Raw genomic sequence first — 19,758 nt, forward strand, 5'->3', positions numbered from 1 at the left:
GCAGGGCTGCCCGTGTCGAGAGAAGTGGGCGAGCGCCTTGACGTGGGTTGCCCGTGTCCGCCGTCCGTGTTGTTATTTTGATTAACACACTGATATTTCTGCCCTTCTTCTTATTGTTATACCTCCCACGGACGGACGACACACCCCTCCCCCGCGCTGAACAACTGTCCCGCGTCAGTACACAGATGGCTCCGAAGAGATCAGCGGACGAAACGAATCAAGGCGCGCAGATGCCTGTCAGCCCACGTAGCAATAGCAGTGTTCACGGAGACGACGCGATCCTAAAGGTCGACAGCCCCAGCGAGAAGCAAATCGCGGAACTCGTTGCTTCGGAGAGTGCGCTTATGGACTCGGCCGACGACCTGGACATGGATGACGAGGAAGCTGTGGAAGATGAGGACCTTGGACGACCATACAAGCGCATCTGCCGTGGACGTGAGAGTGCGCTATCCTTGGCCATGGCTGATCAAACCAAGAAAAGGTAGGTGACTGCGTGCTTATCTGTGTGCCTTGTGTTCCCATCCTTCTTGAGGCCTGAAAGGCGCCTACACCGAAGAAGATGAATGATCATATTGTGGATCGCCTGGACTCCGATAAGATGAACATGAAGCTGATATTACTTCCTGTTCTCAGCACATTTTCGAAACCTATTCTCGTACGCGTTGGTACTCTGACCAACAGTCAAGACTTCCACGTCCACGCCGCTCGTCTCGCTGCCTCGTCACCCTACTTCACCGAGCTTCTAGACAAGCAATCCCAAGACGATATACCTCTCGAGCTACCAGAAGATGACCCTATAGTCTTCCAGCTATACGCCCATTACATATACGACAAGAAGAGCATAACATCCTTGGACCTAGCTGCCTCCAACACAGCTCTGGACTCACGATCTGCTGCTTACGACACATATATCGATTTACTCCAAGCATACATTTTTGGCGAGAAGGTCCAAAACTCGGATTTCCAGAATGAAGTCATGAACCGCATTCTGCAGTGCATCGGCGACATGCACAACGGCAAATCACCAAAACCATCTGCGCTCACCGCAAACAAGGATGAATTACCCTCAGCATCTTCGTCGGAGAATATTGTACGGCCGCTCATCGAACTGCTGTATCCGTCACTGCCACCTGATTCCATTGGACGAGGCTTGGTGGTTGAGACATTTATCGTTCTTTGGAGCCACTCGGACGTGCTGCAAAACTTTGTGCCGGATGTCAGTAGGGAGCTGCTGACAGAAATTGCCGAGATGCTGTTGAGTGGAGACAAGGATCATATCCGCGATGCTTGGGCTCAGGCCATCGATGGCGATTACTCGTACTATCACTCTGCCAGGTCTGATGAGCACTAGGTTGCAAAACCCGAGTTTGGAGGTACGGATAATTTGAGGGTTGTTTACATCTGTTTTTTACTTTGCAGGCTGCTGGTTCACGCGTGCTTATCTCTTCTTCACTTCTCTCACTCCTCTTCTTAGATGCATACACCTCTTTTCTTTTTCCGGTCGTATAATGTCTTCCAATCATGGGAACGGGTGGTCGGATTATCTTGGATTTGCTGCCCAGTCACGACGTCTCACGAAATTGCAAAAGATCTGATCTGATGAATTTCACATTGTCTGTCTCCAATCATTTTCTCTCGTAGCCCAGGATCTCAGGAATCAAGAAATATCCAAAAACATCAGCCATTCTATCAGTCTACCATTCTCAACCAGCACACAGTCCATGTCTACACGTGAAGAGCACTCTAGTCTAGAAAGGCATGTCCATGTCCAGCACATCTTCCTCCTTCTTCTTTTGCACCGGTGTCTTGCCATTAGGGTACACACTGCGGATGAACTGTATCACAGCCGCGATGTCCCTCTCGCTCGTCGGCACAGTATGCGTACCAGCATGTCTAATGATGTTCCCAGCTCCACCATCAACACACCTGTCCGCAAGAGCCAACGACTCGCTTTCCTCGACAATAGTATCCATACTGCCCAGAACATGCAAGACTGGCGTTTGAATCTTGGGTTCGTAAAAAGCAGTATACCTCTCATGCTTGTTCAACAGTCCCGAGAAACAAACGCCGAATTTCAGAGGTGGGTGCTGAAGTTCTGCAAATGAAGACGGAAAAGCCATGCCATCTTTGACTCGAGCAAAAGCATTTGCTCGTCCTGCTTCGAGCAGCGAAGTCACCATAGCGGCCAGAGCAGCGCCTTGACTAAACCCCATTACTCCATCAAAGGGACCTTGTTCCTGCAGCACTTTTGCCACAACGTTTAGTCCTCCATCTACACCTTCTTGGGCTTCACCGCGTTCTCGCAATTTCCACCATCCGTTTGCGTCTTCTCTGACTTCTGCTCCGTTGAGATCGGCAGAGGTGACTGCGAAGGGCCCGGTGGGATAGATGAGGTCTACTCCGTTGATGCGTTCATCTGTGGGTATGGGTGAAGTAGCGAGAGATTTTTCGAGTAGCTTTTTGATGCGTTGGGTTTTTGCTTGGAAGAGGGGGCCGGATTGTGTGTAGCCTTGGTATCAAGTTAGAAGTGGTTGGGAGGGGTGGTGGTTGGATGTATTGTTCTGACCATGTAACATGAGAATTTTGAGTTTTCTAGCATTTTTGTCAATTGTCTTTGAGTTGGGAGGCATAGTGTATCAGAAATGAATGGGTTTAGAACTGCAATGTGGTTGAAGTGTAGAGGATGGAGAGGCGAGTGCTCATCGACATGGACGTTGACACTTTCGCCCCAGGCTGTCATTTCCTCTTTCGGACTTGACACTTTCTCGATCATATTCTTCTTCGCCTGCAACAATGTTGACACCACATCATGTACGGAGACTTGGATCTCTACCGCTTGGTGGTTGCTTTCTACAATCAAAAGTCATGCCAATGACTCCGACCTTTGCCTTGAAGCAGTTCCGAGTTTATGTTTCAAGGCACGAGAGCATGTCATATAACAATAATGTTGGACTCAATCGTCTTGAGAAGCCCCGGCTGCTGTTGCCTAAAAGTGCCTTCTGGAGCTGTCGAGGGACATGGAAGAGAGCAGGAATCAATACACTTCGATGTCTCGTAGGATGTACAGTCGGCGATTTCTCTGCACTGTGGACGCTACAGACATATGCACCAGACTTGGGCATGGGTACTATTATGGCTCTATCAAGTAAGTAGTCCCCTCAGCCCGCCACTACATGATTCAAATCGGCAATGTCGACTGATTTCCAAGCGCTGATGTGTATCTTAGTGACATGTGGTCTTGGTACCTCGATCGCATTGGAGACAGGCCTACTGCGTTGGGGCAAGGACAAACTGCCCATGAATATGGCATTCAAGACAGCAATGAGCATGAGTTTTCTCTCGATGCTAGCCATGGAACTGGCAGAAAATGTTGTTGACTTCCATCTGACTGGTGGAGTGATAGCACTGCAAGATACACGTTTCTGGGGTGCTGCAGTGATTAGTATTGCGGCTGGATACTTAGTGCCACTACCATGGAACTACTATAGGTTGAGAAGATGGGGAAAGGCGTGTCATTAGAGTCGATGATTGAGAAAATTGAACGCGAGAGGTTGGAGAGGGTGGATGATACAAGACCAGATTTAGTGACCCTATCGTTCCTTCTGCAAAAGCCGAGAGGGCCGACTTGTCGCGACCAGAAGCTGAGCTACGACACTTTCCTCCCCTCGAACACACATTTCTCAGAAGCAACCACCGACATTTCATCATGAGTGAATTACCAGACTCCCCATTATCGTCGATAGCTTCGTCAGACGAAGCAGACGACCACATCAGCATCAGCACGCCGAATCGCTCAGCCAGACGCAGCATCGACCCAGACCACGCAGGACCCCCGAGCAAGAAACGACGTACCGGAGGCCACCCGGCACACACTGGAACCCCTCACGGCGGCACGATAATGGGCTCCGGCCTCGACGGCATGGAAGAGTCGGAAGCAGACATCAGTTGCGACAGCGAGGCTTCGGCTCCAGGATCACCCAGCACAGACGAGTTCGCCATGCGAGCCGACCAAGTCACCACTTGCGCATGGGAAGGCTGCAGCGTCGGTGATTTGGCCAACAGTGACGAGCTCATTGCCCACGTCCAGAACGATCACATTGCCCCTAAGCGAGCACGTTATACCTGTGAATGGGGAGACTGCGCTCGCAAGGGCACCAATCATCCCAGTGGCTATGCTCTCAAGGCTCACATGCGAAGTCACACCAAGGAGAAGCCTTTCTTCTGCCACCTTCCAGGTATCCCTTCCAAGAGCCTTTGTATCCTACGACCCAGCTAACCTTGAACCAGAATGCGACCGCTCCTTCACCCGATCAGATGCTCTCGCCAAACACATGCGCACCGTTCACGAGCCTGAGCCGCCGCGCGCCGCTGCAACAAACGCCAATCCCATCGATCCTGCCACCGGTCAGCCCAAGAAAGGTCCCAAGCTTCGTCTCTCGATGAATGCCAAAGCCTCGGCCAAGTCTGCTGCCCCAGACGTGCCAGTTCCTGCACCTACGCAAGCACCCGACGACCCGTCACCTCCCATGGATAACATCCAATACATACCCGCACGCCATCCTATAACTGGTCAGGCAGGATTCATGATCACCTATCCTCCCGACATACACTTCTCGCTCTTCGAAAGCGAGATTCCAGCAAATCAACTCATGCGCTTGCTCAGGCGTCAACTCCACTGGGCTCTGAAAGAGAGCCAAGAACTGAAACAAGAAGTCGACGGGCTAGAAGAGCTGCGTCGCAAAGAATGGGCAGCAAAGGAAGCTCTGTTGGAAGGTGTCTTGCAAGGCGAGCTCGCGTCTGCAAAGCTCGACGAGGAGATCCTAAGTGACATGAAGGATGAGGTGTGGGGTCCCGAGTCAAAAGATCTGGACTGGACTGGCGCTCCATGGTGGACTGGAGAGAAACGTGCCAATAGCGCACGACCCGATAGTCCAGGCATGGACGTGGACGATGCGATTGAGGAAGCAAATCTCGTCGCTAATACACAACAAACGAGTGCTTCACAAGCAGAAAGAGATGAAGACATGATGGCGGTCGGTGCATTGATGGGCCTTAGCGGAGCCAGTTAGTCGCTGCCGTGGAAACACAAGAATACCCCCTATGCGCTAGCAGTGGACCGTGGAAACGCCATGTTCTAAACCTGGCATGGATACTGGCAGGATGGGTTCGACCGCTTGGAGCAGCTGTCTGCAGATCAGCGCAAGCTATGCGAGATGGCAACGGAGAAGATATGACTTTGATTGGGAATATGCTTAGGTATGCAAAGACAATTGCTATCGACAGAGGAAACGAATATCCTTTTACCATCATCAGAGCTTGGTACTCCTGACCAAACCCTTCTTGATACCGGTGAGTTCACCACCGTAGCCACCTCTTCCTTCACCGCCCTTGTAGACTGGCTTGATGGAGGCAAGCTTCTTCTTCTTCTCCTCGAACTTCTTGCGCTTCTTGACACGCGGGTTGCGCACATCCTTTTTCCTGTGCGGTGTAAGACCCTTGTTCTTCTCAATCGCATACGTGATTGCTCTCTTTCCATCCGGACCCACTTCCTCCTTTTCAATGACCCTGCCGCCTTGGGCTGCTGCTGCCTTGAATGCAGCGGCCTCGGCTGCTTTGTCTGACTTCTTCTTTGCGACTTTCGAGGCGACCATGTCGTAGTAGTCTTCTTCACCGTCGTCGAGATTCTTCTCTCCACGCACTTCGCGGGCAACAGCGCGGTCGTTGTCGTCTTCGCTGTCTTCGCCGAGCTGATCGCGGTCGAAGCTCTTGCCTCGTGCTTCTGCCTCCACTTGCAGACGAGCTTGTCTGTCGCGCAGACGCTCGCGGTGCGGTACATCCTCGTCTCCGCCCTGCACCTTGGCACCGCGCTTGTTTGCCTTTTGGGCGATTTGCGAAGTGTAGAAGCGCAGGGACTTCTTCCTCTTTGCCTTTTCGGCGAGTTCGGAGGCTGTGAGGGAGGTGTCTTCGCCGAGGTCTGAATCGTTTTCGTCGAGGGCGGCTGTTGCTGCTTGTTGTGACTTCTTTGAATTTTTAGGGCGGGAAGAGGTGGTGGTGGTGAGGAGGGCGTCGAGGTCGCCAAAGTCTGCTTCGGTCTTGCGTAGGCGTTCGGCGCGGCGGGCTTCTGCTGCTGCTGTTACTGCGTCTGCGGCGCGTTCGGCGGCGGTTTTCTTGGTCTTCTTGGGGAGGATGGCGACGGGGATTTGTTCCTCTTCCGATTCGCTCGGTTCTTCCTCTGATGCTCCTTCCATGATGTCCTCGTCTTCCGAGTCGTCCTCGGGCAGGTCTCTGAGGCGTGACCAGAGATCACGGCATTGGATCAGACTTTCCATGACGGGGTGGTCGCGAATGGTGGCTGCAGATAGAGCGAGACCTTTCGTTTGCTTTTCCTGGGCGGTAGAGGTAAGGAGAGCGAAATACATGGTTAGCGAGGCGAGGTAAGCGGCAGCTGCTTGCTGCTTGGTCTGAACAGCAAGAGATGGTGATTCAACAGCAGAAAGATCCTGGAATGTTTGGTGCAGGGTGAGCAGCTCCTTGCTCAGAGGCTCAAACTCCGGGTAGCGTGTCTTGAGTAACTTGAGGCGTTCGGTGGGGGCCATTTTGTCGTCCAGTTCGAGTTGAGGCAGCACTTCGGTGACAACCTCGCCATCCTGGTCTGCGTCCTGTTCGTCCTCTTGTTGCCAGTCTGCCTCGTCGAACCCAAAGTCGGCGGCGCTCATGGCCTGTAGCTGCTTCTTTTGCAGACGCAGAGCTTCCTTTTCTTCGTCCAGTGCGTCTTGCTCGGTCTCGATGGCATCGGCGTTGTAGTAGTCTTGCTTGGATTCACCCCATGCACCCATATCGTCCTCGTCCTCCTCTTCATCCTGTGCATCCTTCTTCGACTTGTTGGCCGGTACCTGTTGCTCGTCTTCAAAGTCGTCGTCGTCGTCATCTTCGGCTTCCGAGGGGCTCGAGTATCCTAGGACTTCTTCGTCGGATTGTTGCAGGAATTCCTCTGTATGTTATGTTAGAGTCTGTCCAGCTTGCCGATATGTACAGCTGACTGTACCTTCTTCCTGGACCCTTCTCCTCCTCTTTGCCTCGGGTCCATCATCCAGCATGATCTTGTCGCGGTTGATGTGGAACTCGTCGTCGGAGCCCGCCACATCTTCGTAGGTCTTGATGCGCATCTTTGTGCGCTTGTTCGAGTCGTCTGCAACATCGTCCCTAGACGCTCCAGCAGAAGATGCCTTTCTCTTTTTCGCCATTGTGATTTTTTTTGGTTGTGATTGATTGGGATGGGTAAAAGTCACTATAGATTTGAGAATTTCTCGGGAGGTCCTTTGCGCAAACTCCGATTTGTCCGAGGCTTGGACTTTCCGCTTGACTTCAAGTTGTGGACTTCGAGTCCTTCGTCATTGTCAATAAACATTCGACGACGCATCTTGTGTTAACTACCAGACATGAGAAACAGATTCCGTAATGCAGGACTTGTCCAAATAGCCACGGCTTCCAAGATACGATCTAGCCCGCTAAGTTCAATGCTACTACCACTGCTACACGAGGACATCAAGAGATCTCGTCCACTATTTCATTTCTCAACACTGGATGTAGTCGGTTATTACAAGATCTCCGGATAACATGTTGGCCATTGTAAGCTGTTCCTCGAATGTAGGCGGGATCAAAGTGATCAAAGAACAATGCATGCCGGATGCGGAAAGACTCCACCAAAGCGACTCATCAGAACACTACAACCTCTTTGTCTGTAAACATCGCTATGCCTCGTCATAAAGGTAGGTCAAATATGTGTTTTCTTTCTCCTCTCGATATCTCGAGTCTGGATACGTCCCTCGTGATCTTTGATACAGTGGAGCAAAGGCCGTCAGGAAAAAAGATGCAGACTCCACCAAGAACCCCAGCAAGCCCACAGGAGGGTAGATCAGGAGGTCCCAAACGTCGTCGTCGCAACAGCACCAGTAGCGATGCCGATGAAGACGGTGCCGTCTTTCTAGGAAGGCGTCGTCGATCAATCTCTCCTGAGCCAGTTTCAGAAGAAATCCAACCGGAGAGACGACCGCGAGGCCAAAGGAGCCCTCGTCGCTACAGCAATGTATCCGAAGATGGAGCCGTATTCATGGGACGAGATATATCTCGCCCAAACACCCCACAGTCCTTTCGTCGTTGCACTCTTTCAATCAATGTGCCCGCGTCTAGAGGGCACCCTCCGCCTAGGTCTCCCATGGGAAGACTAGTATATTGGCTCGAGAGACCCTTGAACTACGCATCTTGGACCGTCGCACAGCAACAAAAGTTTTGGAAGGAAGTCGCTCTGGCTTTGACGATTGTGGTTTCATTCCTGCTTGTGACGAGATTCAGTCAACCGGATTGTCCACCTCGGTATACTGCAGTGTCAGGGTCAGATGGCGGCGCTGCTGTTTCTGTACCTACCCACCATCATCATTATTCTTCGACCTCATCAGTACAGTCTCCCACCATAGTCCCCGGGGAGTCAGTCATACCCTCGAGTCCGGCAGTCATACCCTCGAGTCCCATCGGTCCCCTCAGTCCCATCAGCCCCAACAGTCCAGCTTTCCCAGGACCGCACGTGTCAAACCCGGGTAGCATACCAAACCCAGATCTTACCGCCCCAAGAGGCGTATTGGCATCAGAACTCTGGACATATAATCCAAAGACGGTCGCATACGCATTTTCAGGGTACATCATTGGCAATCTCGGAAACCTGATCCATAGCGCGTTCTGGGGACAAGTCGGCAGTAAAGTCGTGAACAAGGGCTATGAGGCGTTTGCTGCTGAGCCTGATGTTCACGGTTGGGATACAGCGATTGCGAGTCAGCAGAACAGAGCAGGGATACTTGAGGCTTTGAGAGGTGTGGAGGAAGTGAGTCCGTCTTTGCAAGTTCAGCTCAGTGCTCAATTGTTTGCAAATCAGTCTGCAGATGCCAGTGACAGTTTGAAGCGAATCGAGACTCTTGAGGCTTTGCAGACACAACTAGACGAGTTGAAGGTTCATCAATACGAGATTGTAAAGTGAGTATCTGAAGCCCAGGAACAGCATACGAGAAAGAACAGATGACTGATCCATCCCTCATCACAGAAACCTAGACCTCTACCACCGCGCCTCGATCCTCGCCTCCTCGGCACTAGATGACCACACTCTTTTTGGCAGCACAAAGCCCGATGCCCTGAAATCGCTAAACACGTTGCGTGTCTCGATGCTAGAGACCGCTTCTGCACTACTCAACCACATTGACTCTGCTGATCAGAACACCGCATTTGTCAAGAACTTATCAGAGGGTTTACCTTGGAAAATGCAAAGGAGGAGCAGTCGGTGGCGGAAGTTGTTGAATGGGTGGAGGTCTAGAGGGGTCAGGAATGCGTTTACGAGATTGGAGCATTTTGAGGTTTATGTTAATGCTGTCAGGGGCATGGTTACGAGTGATGTTTTGGCGTTGAGGTAGGTCGGTTGCAAGAGGATGACTTGTCAGCGTAATGATGGCTGTGTAAGAACTGAGAAAGGAATCTATACCCGGATAGATATCGAAGAAATGACGAATGCTTTTCCAGAGGTGGCCGGACGGGAAGACAGGGTGTGCTCAGGTAGTGTTGTTCTTTTGTTTCTAGCAGTGCAATATAATGCCGTCTTTGTACAACCGTCTCGTCTCGACCCGCAACTGGCCAATGCCCTCAGAGCATCTCAGGTCCCAAGCTTCAGCTCCTTCGGAGAACACTCATCGCAAAGCTCTATCAACAAACTTTTGCTCCAACTTGGCAACCTCTGCCTTGAAGGCCTCGACCTGCTCCCAGCAATCCAAAGGCCTGCGATCGTTCAACCTCAAACACTGCACCAAGCCCTCCTTTGCCTTTTCCAGGTTCGCATCAGCCTTGTTGTCAGCCAGGTTCTTGCGACGCTCGAGCTTGCTGCGCAGCTCGGCGACTTCTTTTGACACGCTGTCGTTGCTGCGGTCCTTGGGTTGCGAGGATGAGGGTGTGAGTGCCGAGGAGAGCTTTTCCTTGAGCGAGGGGGAGGAAGAGGAGTCGGAAGAGGAGTCTTGCTCGTCAGAAGAAGGGGTCAGGCGCTCGGTGTATTGGGCGAGGCGGGCGGCTTCTTCTTTGCGGATGCGCTCGAGTTCTTCGGTTACGCGCTGTTGGATCTGGAGTTCGAGGTTGCGCTGGCGGGTCGAGTCGGTCTTTGGATTGTGTCAGAACTGAGTCGTTTGGTTTCTTTTTTTTCTCGATTCCCATGTTTATGATACCTCGGGGCTGTTCTGTAGCGAGTCGACGACGGAAGGTGAGAAGCTGACGGGACTGTCTCTGTTGGGGTTTGTCAGTGTTGTCGCATTGGGAGTGGGATTGTTGCGACATCGTACGCAGCAAAGACATATTGCGAGCCCTGCGGCTTGGAACTTCCGGAGCCCATGGTGTGTGATGTGGCAGGTGCGGGAAAGAGGGTTCAATTGCAGAAGGGAAAGATCGATCGTCGTTGTTTCAGTCGTGATGCTCGCTGCTGCTTGCTATGTCGGATTTGCCAAGGCTGACCTCCGATTGCTCCGACCCGGGCGCAGAGAAGGAATAAAAAAATCAATTAAACTCGGCCCTGTCCAGCAAACACCAACTCCACACGGCACAACGCGTCCTCCTTCCCTGGAAAGTCATGCAGACATCAATCACCACTTGGTTCAAGAAATCTGCTGCGGTCAAGCAATCTACTGCTGCTCCTTTGTTAGTAGAGCCAGAGATTTCTACAACACAATCGGATGTACCTCACAACCAAAATGGCTTTACTCCATCACTTCCGCAACAATCACCACAACCCACCCTGACCTCGCAACCAACTCCACCAACAACGACAATAACAACAAAATCGACTCTGCCATTTTCACATCCAGGAATCCAATTAGTCAGAAACATCACCCTAGTTCCCTGCAACAGTTCTCTCATCCCATCTTTCCAACGCCTAAACACTTTACTGCTACCAATACCCTACCCCTCGACCTTCTACAAAGAAATCCTCTCGGACCCCACTGCCTCGGACCTCACTCTACTCGCCCTATGGCACGACGACCCTAGCACCTCAACCTCAACCCCAGGTAGAGTGATAGGCGCAATACGCTGCCGCATCCTGCCCGACCCCTCCACCCAAGCAACCCCTAAAGATAAGATTCTATACATCAGCACTTTGGGTGTGTTGTCGCCTTTCAGAAGCTATGGCGTTGCGACGGCTTTGTTGCATGTAATGATTGAGAGAGGCATAAGCAAGTATGGGGTCAATGCTGTGGGTGGCCATGTGTGGGAAGCTAGTCAGGAGGCTAGGGAATGGTATAAGAAAAGAGGATTTAGAGAAACGCATTTGGAGCAGTGTTATTATCGGAGGCTGACTCCTCAAGGTGCTTATGTCCTGAGGAGGGAGATTGGGCCTAGTGATCTGCTGGATTGTGGAAGGGGTGGGACGAAAGGCTGTTCATAGACGATGATCTTATGCTTCATACCGTCATGATTCACGAAGAAGATGCGTCAATGCTTGATGGTTTGTAGAAGTGGTCAATGTACTGGGATATATGTACATACATGTACCGGCTTGGAAAATATATCAAAAAAGAATAATGAATAAAACGCCCTGGCCAAGTTTATTCCGCATGCTCATGCGTTGAAGATTTTGTAATCATGAGAAAATCGTTGCTCCTTCCACTTCCCTTTACTGGTACTGCTTGAGCTGATCCTGCTTGGCCAGCTTGTCGGCAACAAGGGCGATCAAAGCAGCTCCAACACCGCTACCGTCTTTAGCGATACCGATGCGGATGCGCTTCTCGCCGTGCTTGCCAATGCCCTCAATTTGCTGAAGAGCCTCTCTGATGTACTCCTCGAAGCCAGGGTAGAATTCGACAAGCGAACCATCGACACCGACATCGACCATCTCGTCCTCGTTGACGGTCTCGTCATCGGCAGTGGCAATGTCCTTGGGTGCTGAGAGCTTGTCGGTTGCAAGGACAACGGCAGCAATGGCGACAGCGGACAAACGAGCAGCACGCTTGCCAATGGCGGCGGCGATCAGCTTGACAGCCTCAGCATCCTCGGCACTGGCAGCGTGGACGCCGTAGTCCTTGTCCAGAGTTTGGCGAGTGACCTTGAAGCCGTTGCTGTTGTCGCCGTGAGCGATGGACAGGAAGCTGGTGTCAAGACCCCATGCTTGCCACAGAGGGCTGTTCTCGGCGAGGCAGGTGGTGCTGTGGACATCGTTACTGCTGCTGTTGTCGTCGCTGAAGAGACCAGTCTTGCGCTCCTTGACCAGGTCGACGATAGCCAGACGGAGAATCTCACCCAAGAACATACCCGAGATACGCTTCTCGAACATCTGAATGCCGGGGTTGGGAGTCTCCTTGTCCAGAGAGTTGTCGTAAGGGGTGTTGGGGAGCACGGAGAGCTCGTTGTCGAACGAACCCCACTCGGTGTTGATGATCATCTCACCAGTGGTCTTGTCGACATCGGAGCTGTTGGGATCGAGCTTCTTGACCTTTTCAAGCTTCTCGACGTATGCGCCGTTGGTACCAGTACCGAAGATGGCACCCAAAAGAGTGCCAGTCTTGCCGGGGGAGGTGTATGAACGAGCCATGAGGGTTCCGACGGTGTCGTTGACCAGAGCAGCGACGCGGACAGGCAGGTGCAGAGCATCAATCTCGTCCTGGAGGAGCTTGCAGACATCCTTGCCAACAGCATCGGCAATGTCGAAGCCCTTTGTCCAGCGGATCAGAGTACCCTTGTTGATGCCAACCTGTTCGACGGGGAAAGAGAAGGTGAAGCCCAAGTTAAAGATCTCCTGCTCTCTGAAGCCACTCTCGGAGTGGATGGTGGCGCGTCTGCGGATGGTAGCGTGGTAGTGTTCGCCGTGGTGGGTTTGCAGAAAAGTAGCAATCTGCTTTGCGAGGAAAGAGAAAAGCTCCTTGCTGGTCTGGGCGACCATGAGCTCGCGGGGGATGGCGACCTTGGACTGGGTGAGGGAGAAGGTGCTGTCACCGTTGAGGTTGATGGAGCAGACACGGAAGTTGGTGCCACCGAGGTCGACGGCCATGTAGAGACCCTGTTTATGTCAGCATTGTCTCTAGCTGGGTGGTGCAGTTCAGGCTCACCTTCTCGGTTCCGTTGGGAACAGCAGTCACGTAGGTGGGAATCTGGCTCATGGTGGTGCCAGACTTTTGCAGGCCCTCGTCTGAGTCCAATGGTTAGCGGAATGCTCATATCTGAAGGCTTCAGAGCAGTAAACATACCCATCTGACGAATGAAGGCCTTGACGGCCTTGTTGACCTGGTCATCCGAGTACTCGAACTCGGCGGCCACACGGGCGGCTTCTTGTGCAAGACCCATATTGCGAGGTGCACTTGTGTCGAGCAGCGTGCTTGTGTGGTCTTCGGTGGTGTGAGGACAGATTAAGTCCTGCAAGAAAGGATTGGAGGGGTTGTAGCGACAAAAGTCAGGACGACCCGAGTCTAGTGGCTGACTTGGCTTGCGTAGCGAAGCTATGAAGCGGGGCACAAGCAAGAATTGGACACTGAGGACGAGTACGAGGAGGGCGACAGCGTACAGTGAGCGAGAGAGAAGCGAGCCCTTTTCAGATCGGAGGTCGCGGAGAAAGGGTGGGTCTGAGCGAGATGAGGATGGGGAGCGAGATGAAGGAGTTGGGAGAGATCTGGTGCGTCGGTGGTGCGCCAGCGTGAGGATATGTATTCAAGGGCGGAGGGGCAGCACTCGGGTCTTGTACGCGAGACGAGTGGGAATTAAGTAGCAAGCCTAAACCTGCTATTACCTGATGTCTTGGACGGTGCCGTGACGGGTCTTTGTCTTGATCCATCGCATCGAGACTCGACAGCTAAAAGTTCGTGGGTGCGTGCGCCAGAAGACATCCACCCACGTCACGCTCTTGCCTTTTTGACAGCGTTTCGTTGATGCCGAAGAACGCATGGCGGACGCTCCTTCTACATTGACCACGCGAGCCTTGCTTATACCATGTCAACAGAGTGAGCTGCTCTGTTTACCGCTCATCACCTGTCCTCCGCCTTTCCCCTCTCTCCTCTCCGACGTATCATCTCACCATTCTCCATCCTCCCACTCGTCATTCTCCGCGCCCAACCGCAAAAATTGCCAAAGCGCCCGGTACTTCTACGGAGCCTCTCCTGTTTTCGCTTTCAGCCTCGAACCTATCGGCTCACCCAATTCTCTAATTATCGTCAAATTCCTGCTTGTCGTCTTCTGCTAGCCAGCCAGGCCCCTCTGTAGCGGTTGTAGCCCCTGCTCATGACCACTCTTCGTCTGACTGGTCTTGGTCAAGTTCGCAGGTCTGGTTCTGTTGTCAGAACGTGCTCCATTGGTCTTGTACCACCGCGGCTCGGTTTCAGCTTGTTTTGGCATCACTCGGCTTCATTCTCTGACTCGGCTCCGTGCTTTGCCCAAACACGCCGACCTGAAGAGCCGAGAAGCATTGAGGGGCTCCATGGGACCACCAGCAGCTTCAAGCGAATCGTGCCCTCTGGCACCAATTCTGAGTAGGTCTTTTCCGACATGCAGTTGACCAAGTGAATATGAGCATATACGCCTCCTAGCGTCGTGAGTGCATTTTCGCTTACCTAGTCTAAAGTAATGGCAATCAATTGCAACCCGCCTCGTCACCTCAAACTAGAAGCAAACATCAGCTGAGCCACAAGTGCATTGCATTTGTGCGTTTGAGTCTCGGACTGAAGGCCAAAATCATACGCGCACCCAAGGATGCTATCTTCATAGCAGTTGATACCGAAGGTGCTAAGGCCAACCTCACAGAGGTGGGTATCTCAACTCTTGACACGCGAGCGATCAAAGACATCGGCCCTGGTCCTTCCGCTCTGGAGTGGGCAAAACATATCGAGCCTCGTCAGTTCCGATTGAAGACTGGCAAACGCCAACCAACCCTCTTCGGGGCTTTCCATCGAGTGCCTTTATCAGCAATGCGACCGTACTTTAGGTTGTCCTCGAATCGGCCATATATTCTTGTCGGACACGCTCTGAACAACGACATTGAAAAGCTCACGCATGTTTTGGGCCACGAACTACGCAATGAGCCTAATATTGTTGCCGTCGTCGACACGTATACTCTAGCGAGGCAATGCCGGACGAGTTTGCCTGGCCGTCTCTCGGGTCTCTGGAGATATCTTGTGAATACAAGTCCAGGCGATGTCGAGGCTGCCGATGTGATCAGACTGTTCTCGCCCAAGACACGCACTGTGGACTTGGATGACGAAAGCAATTATGCTTTCCACAACGCAGGCAATGACACATTCTATAACATGCATGTACTTCTGATGCTTGCATTACAGCCAGAACTTCTTCAAGAACCTCGATATGGGTCCTCAATGGCCGGAGTGCTTCTTACTGGTCGGTCTCGAGCATGGCAATTGTGGCGACGCTTGACTAGTAGTTCAACAATTGATGCCAAGGCTATGGCTGCTGGGTCATTTGCCAAACGACCTGAAGGTATGGCATCTGTACAGCAACCCCAGGACACAAGCTCTGACAAGTTGACGCTTCGCACAACGAGGCCAAAGCCCTGACATTCATAAGAAACACTCAACAGTATCTCAATCTATACAACGTGCTCATATAGTGTCGCATGCTCACAATAGACCTGCTCTGTGAAGAGTTGTGGCCTGCAGCCATCCAGTATGTCCAGCAATATGATGCATTCGCGAATGCCGTCTTTATTCTTTGTCAAAGACGACAATCCATTATGCCTTTGTCAAAAAGCAAACATATTTCCCCTTCTTAGAGGTGAATGGTAGCTGGCGAGCAAAAGGAGGATGCAGAACATACAGCAGCAGGGATTCCCACGTGGTCACCCACCGTAGTACTAATCTGCCGTTCAACTGCTTATGTATGGCAGAGCGGACGGGATGCCCAGTTTTCAGCTGACTGTGGCCGTATGTACAGAGACTACAGAATCTTGATAATATCTACTTCATCACATTCACTACAGGCGAGATCATCGCATACTCAGGTCTCTTGAGGACGCTCACCCCTTCACGGCCAACACTATCTTGCCCTTGGAAACAGTACTTCCTGCCGCACTCCACGATCAACTAAGCCAAAAACAATCGAAAATGGCTTGCTTGGCATCATCAGCTGGCCCTCAACTACGACGCGAGAACAGGGTTGTATCTCCAACAATCATTGTTGACCATTCCATGTTGACCATTTCTTGTTATTATGTACATTTGTTGGATAAACTGCTCTCATGCTAGGACACAATGTTAACATGGCTTGTGAATGTACTCCCATAGATATTGAGCTGTGTTGAGCACCTTTTGCGGTGGCGAGACAAGTATCTAGTTTCCGAGATGTTGATATCTAAGCTTATGACAGAGGTCCACTGGGCGAGACAGGGCATGCCCACGACAGAACATCGATATGCGAAGAAATCACAGGACAGAAGTCTGTGTAGATATATCTCTGTCATGATCAACACAATCTCATCACATCACTTCATTGACATGGTTTCCCCAGATTGCAAACCTTGCTTCTGTCTGAGTATGAACTTGATCTAAGAAATTGTCTCCGAGAGAAATGGAAAACAGGTAATGTCTGTGGATGGAAAAAATATGCAGATAATGATCATGAAGAGTCGCGAAATCCAAAAGTCCTTGCTCCTCCCACCTACCCAATGACAAAACGCTTGGATGATAACATCGACGAAACTCAACAGGAGGAAGCCCTTCACATGACAACACACCCTCCACTCCTCGCCCTCCTTCTCCTTCCGCCTCCTACACCAGCATTGCCTCCACCATTCACACCCGCATCCTCTTCATCCGCATGCATCATCTGCGCCTCCCTAGCCCTGCGACGGCGTCTTCTCGCTCCAGCACCACTGGCACCAGCTTCCTCCTGCGCAATCATGAAACAAGCCCATTTGCGCTCTAACCTCGTAGCAGCGGAAAAGTCACCCCGCAATACGCGTTTGGTGTGTTCTTCCACCGTGGGCTGGTAGTTGTAAAAGCATTTTAGCTGGATGATGGAGGTTGGGTAGGTGCGTGTAGTTTGTGGTGCCGAGGATGCTGATGATGTTCTTCTTTCTGCTTCAGCAGCTGGGTTTGAGGAAGGGATGGATGCGATGGGTTTGCGGATGACTTCGGCGTTGCGGGATAGCACTTCGCGGATGCCGGTCCATGTCACATTTTGGCAGTCGTAGGCGGCGAGGCGCAGGCCAACGGTAGGTTGTTGCTTGGGTGTGGTGGTGCGGGTTGCACGAGCACGCAACATGGCTGCTGCTTCGGCAAGAGACAGGTCTGATACGCGCGTGTTGTCCATATCGAGGCTTTCCAGATTGGTGCAGTTTTTAAGCACGGGCAGCATGCCAGCGTCTCCCAAGTTTTCGCAGTACGAGATTGACATGTGTCGTAAGATCTTTGCGCAGGGAGCATTGGCGAGCGATTGCAGCACTGTGTTGGACAGCTCGATAAGTTCCTCGAGGTCGAGATGCGTAAGCTTGGGCATGCCGCTCAGCATAGATGTGAGAACATCATCAGTGATGCCATGGCATTTGTTGAGTTGCAAGCCTTCCATCTCTGGAAGTCTGTCGATGCACTTTTCCAGACCTTTGTGGCTGATGCCACGGCATCGAGTAAGATCAAGGTGCTTGAGCTTGCGAGCCGGTGCAATGCGTCTGCCAGTAAGATAGTCCATCTCACTGTCTTGTCCCTCCATCAAGACTGCCAAAGAATCGTCGTTCAGCGAGTCGCAATTCATCAGGATGAGTCGCTCGAGCGAATTGCGTTCAAAGAGAATCTGCATGAAATCGACATCGTCCCAGCCATGCACTTCGCCAGCACGAAGGTCGCGTAGGTCAGGGCAGGCTTCGACAACTTTCCTCAATCCTCTGGTATCGATATTGTTGCACCAAGAGACGTTGAGATGCTCAAGCTTGGGGCATGTTTCGGCGATGATTTTCATGGCCGAATTCGTAGCACCAGCAAGGCCTGAAAGGTTGATATAGACAAGCCTCGGATTCTGCAGTAGGAAGGAATGGATGGCTGTCTTCTCGATACGGCATCCTTCCAGGGAGAAGTTCTCGAGGTTACTACAGGCACCAGAAAGTCCTTTGGCATGCCATTGTTCTCTGAGCTGGACGCAGCCTCTGAGATTGAGGTCGCGGACAAACGGACCGGCAGAAGTGACAATGTTGATCAGCGCGTTGGCAGGGATGTCACGATAGAAGTCAGAAGTGTCGAGATTTGACCAGAGCTGACCATCGAAGCATCTGCTGTGCCACTGTTTTGAAACAGCCGAGCATCTGACGACTTCCCGAGGTTCAAGGTATGACAAGATCTCCATAGCCAATTCGGACGGTAGATCCTTCCAGAAGTTGAAAGAAGACTTGGACTGCTGCGCGGCCTTTTGTACGGGTATAGAAAAGTAATCCTCCTCTTCGGCAATCCTCGTTGTAGTTCTAAAGTCGGGGACAGGTACGGAAGCGAGGTAACGAGAGCGTGCAGTCTTGTCGTCAAAAGAGGGAAACGGAATTCCGGGGGTGTTGACAGCTGAAGTGGGAGCTGTCGAGTATCCGACAGAAAGTTCCGAGGCCAGTGAATTGCCGTACGATCCATATGAACCAGATCCGGAGGAGAGCGATATGCAGGAGACCGAGCCTCTTCCACCTGTTCGGTAACTCGAAGAGGGAGATCTACTAAGCTTGGCTAGCGACGAGGACGAAGACATGCGTTGTAGGCTCTGTAAGATCCTCTTTCTGCCCTTGACTTTTTGAATCTGGATTGGTACGGCCGGGGAAACGGAGGCTGACTGCTCAGCAGCTGTGGTCTCCAGGACCACAGACTCGACAGATGCTTGAGCCATGGTATTCGGAGTAGTGTGACCGAACTGAACTCGAGAGTTCCAGAATCAACACTCTTCCAGAGAGGTTGTTGATGTCCGAGCAAAAAATAGGGTGGGGATAAGGCCTGTTATCCGCGAGCTGGCGAAAAGGCGGAGTACCGAAGATGCAAGGCGGGGGATGTGCACGCGACTTGGACAGTCAGATAGCGGTCGGTCAACGAGTGGACAGAGACATGCAGATGACAGCGGGCAAAAGAACAAGGCAGCACACAAAGGTCAAGAGGGCAACAAAAAAGGTCAGAAGAACCAAAAGGTCAGGCCAGGGTACGTACTCAATTTGTCCGTCGTCGAGGTCGAGCTTCTTTCTCGTGGTGCCGAGCCATTTTTGGCCAAGGCTGATATCGCCCCAATCTGAATCTGGAAGCGGGGGATAAGGTCTCGGCGGGGCTGTGTTCGAGCCCTCGTTGAGCGCCGCTCAGCTTTGTCCGTTGCGTGATAGGACACGCCTCGGCCAGCCTAACCATACTGGTCGCTGCTATCGTGTTCCAAGCATCCTTCGAGCAAGGGACATGCTGCAAGATTCATTAATCCGGAAAACAGTCGAGAGAATTGTGTGCTCTTGACGAGGCCGGGAGACTCGTCAGCCGCGGCCGAGTGTCCACTGCCGGCCCGATGTCGACCCCACATTCGCGACAGCCCTGCCGTCTTGACTTGAGTTTGGAGCGGATTTCGACTTTCAACGACTTCTTCAGACTCCACTTCTTCTGCGCTTTTGGATAGCTTGTGGAAGAGTGGAAACTCGTTTGGCCTATCGGCTATAAGCTAATACAGTGATGATTAAGCCGACAGCGCCTATCACAGATATGTCTGAGTCGACATGGTGTTTAGCTTGCTGAAAAGTCCGACGACTCAAACATG

At 52.0% G+C, this 19,758-nt stretch overlaps 10 protein-coding genes across 10 annotated transcripts; 5 read left to right on the forward strand and 5 right to left on the reverse strand.

Moving 5' to 3' along the window:
* Positions 1–185: 185 nt before the first annotated feature.
* M436DRAFT_63248 (uncharacterized protein) lies at positions 186–1,351 on the forward strand (the record flags this gene model as incomplete). Its single annotated transcript, XM_013572671.1, has 2 exons — positions 186–481; positions 634–1,351. 2 exons carry the CDS (start codon positions 186–188, stop codon positions 1,349–1,351), a joined length of 1,014 nt encoding a protein of 337 aa, XP_013428125.1.
* A 397-nt stretch (positions 1,352–1,748) lies between these two features.
* On the reverse strand, positions 1,749–2,630 carry M436DRAFT_72295 (FSH1-domain-containing protein; the record flags this gene model as incomplete). Its single annotated transcript, XM_013572753.1, has 2 exons — positions 1,749–2,509; positions 2,567–2,630. The coding sequence occupies 2 exons, from the start codon at positions 2,628–2,630 to the stop codon at positions 1,749–1,751; spliced, it is 825 nt and encodes a 274-aa protein (XP_013428207.1).
* A 163-nt stretch (positions 2,631–2,793) lies between these two features.
* M436DRAFT_72296 (uncharacterized protein) lies at positions 2,794–3,519 on the forward strand (the record flags this gene model as incomplete). The annotated part of the gene is made up of 3 exons (XM_013572754.1): positions 2,794–2,811; positions 2,968–3,145; positions 3,227–3,519. 3 exons carry the CDS (start codon positions 2,794–2,796, stop codon positions 3,517–3,519), a joined length of 489 nt encoding a protein of 162 aa, XP_013428208.1.
* Positions 3,520–3,922: 403 nt separating this feature from the next.
* Positions 3,923–4,790, forward strand: M436DRAFT_9172 (uncharacterized protein; the record flags this gene model as incomplete). Its single annotated transcript, XM_013572368.1, has 2 exons — positions 3,923–4,235; positions 4,288–4,790. Coding segments are annotated over 2 exons (816 nt in total), but the record flags the coding sequence as incomplete, so codon positions are not given.
* Positions 4,791–5,309: 519 nt separating this feature from the next.
* Positions 5,310–7,244, reverse strand: M436DRAFT_45634 (uncharacterized protein; the record flags this gene model as incomplete). Its single annotated transcript, XM_013572616.1, has 2 exons — positions 5,310–6,991; positions 7,046–7,244. The coding sequence occupies 2 exons, from the start codon at positions 7,242–7,244 to the stop codon at positions 5,310–5,312; spliced, it is 1,881 nt and encodes a 626-aa protein (XP_013428070.1).
* Positions 7,245–7,870: 626 nt separating this feature from the next.
* On the forward strand, positions 7,871–9,455 carry M436DRAFT_63252 (uncharacterized protein; the record flags this gene model as incomplete). The annotated part of the gene is made up of 3 exons (XM_013572672.1): positions 7,871–8,875; positions 8,927–9,024; positions 9,092–9,455. The coding sequence occupies 3 exons, from the start codon at positions 7,871–7,873 to the stop codon at positions 9,453–9,455; spliced, it is 1,467 nt and encodes a 488-aa protein (XP_013428126.1).
* Positions 9,456–9,725: 270 nt separating this feature from the next.
* M436DRAFT_44725 (DUF1690-domain-containing protein) lies at positions 9,726–10,414 on the reverse strand (the record flags this gene model as incomplete). Its single annotated transcript, XM_013572454.1, has 3 exons — positions 9,726–10,184; positions 10,251–10,308; positions 10,365–10,414. 3 exons carry the CDS (start codon positions 10,412–10,414, stop codon positions 9,726–9,728), a joined length of 567 nt encoding a protein of 188 aa, XP_013427908.1.
* Positions 10,415–10,900: 486 nt separating this feature from the next.
* On the forward strand, positions 10,901–11,401 carry M436DRAFT_14101 (acyl-CoA N-acyltransferase; the record flags this gene model as incomplete). The annotated part of the gene is made up of 1 exon (XM_013572378.1): positions 10,901–11,401. A coding segment is annotated over one exon (501 nt), but the record flags the coding sequence as incomplete, so codon positions are not given.
* A 288-nt stretch (positions 11,402–11,689) lies between these two features.
* M436DRAFT_45369 (putative glucokinase) lies at positions 11,690–13,353 on the reverse strand (the record flags this gene model as incomplete). Its single annotated transcript, XM_013572573.1, has 3 exons — positions 11,690–13,069; positions 13,119–13,198; positions 13,257–13,353. The coding sequence occupies 3 exons, from the start codon at positions 13,351–13,353 to the stop codon at positions 11,690–11,692; spliced, it is 1,557 nt and encodes a 518-aa protein (XP_013428027.1).
* A 3,372-nt stretch (positions 13,354–16,725) lies between these two features.
* Positions 16,726–18,861, reverse strand: M436DRAFT_63256 (RNI-like protein; the record flags this gene model as incomplete). Its single annotated transcript, XM_013572673.1, has 1 exon — positions 16,726–18,861. The coding sequence occupies one exon, from the start codon at positions 18,859–18,861 to the stop codon at positions 16,726–16,728; it is 2,136 nt and encodes a 711-aa protein (XP_013428127.1).
* Between the last annotated feature and the right edge of the window lie 897 nt (positions 18,862–19,758).

The sequence above is a fragment of the Aureobasidium namibiae genome (assembly GCF_000721765.1).
Source record: "Aureobasidium namibiae CBS 147.97 unplaced genomic scaffold scaffold_7, whole genome shotgun sequence".
Classification (NCBI taxonomy): domain Eukaryota; kingdom Fungi; phylum Ascomycota; class Dothideomycetes; order Dothideales; family Saccotheciaceae; genus Aureobasidium; species Aureobasidium namibiae.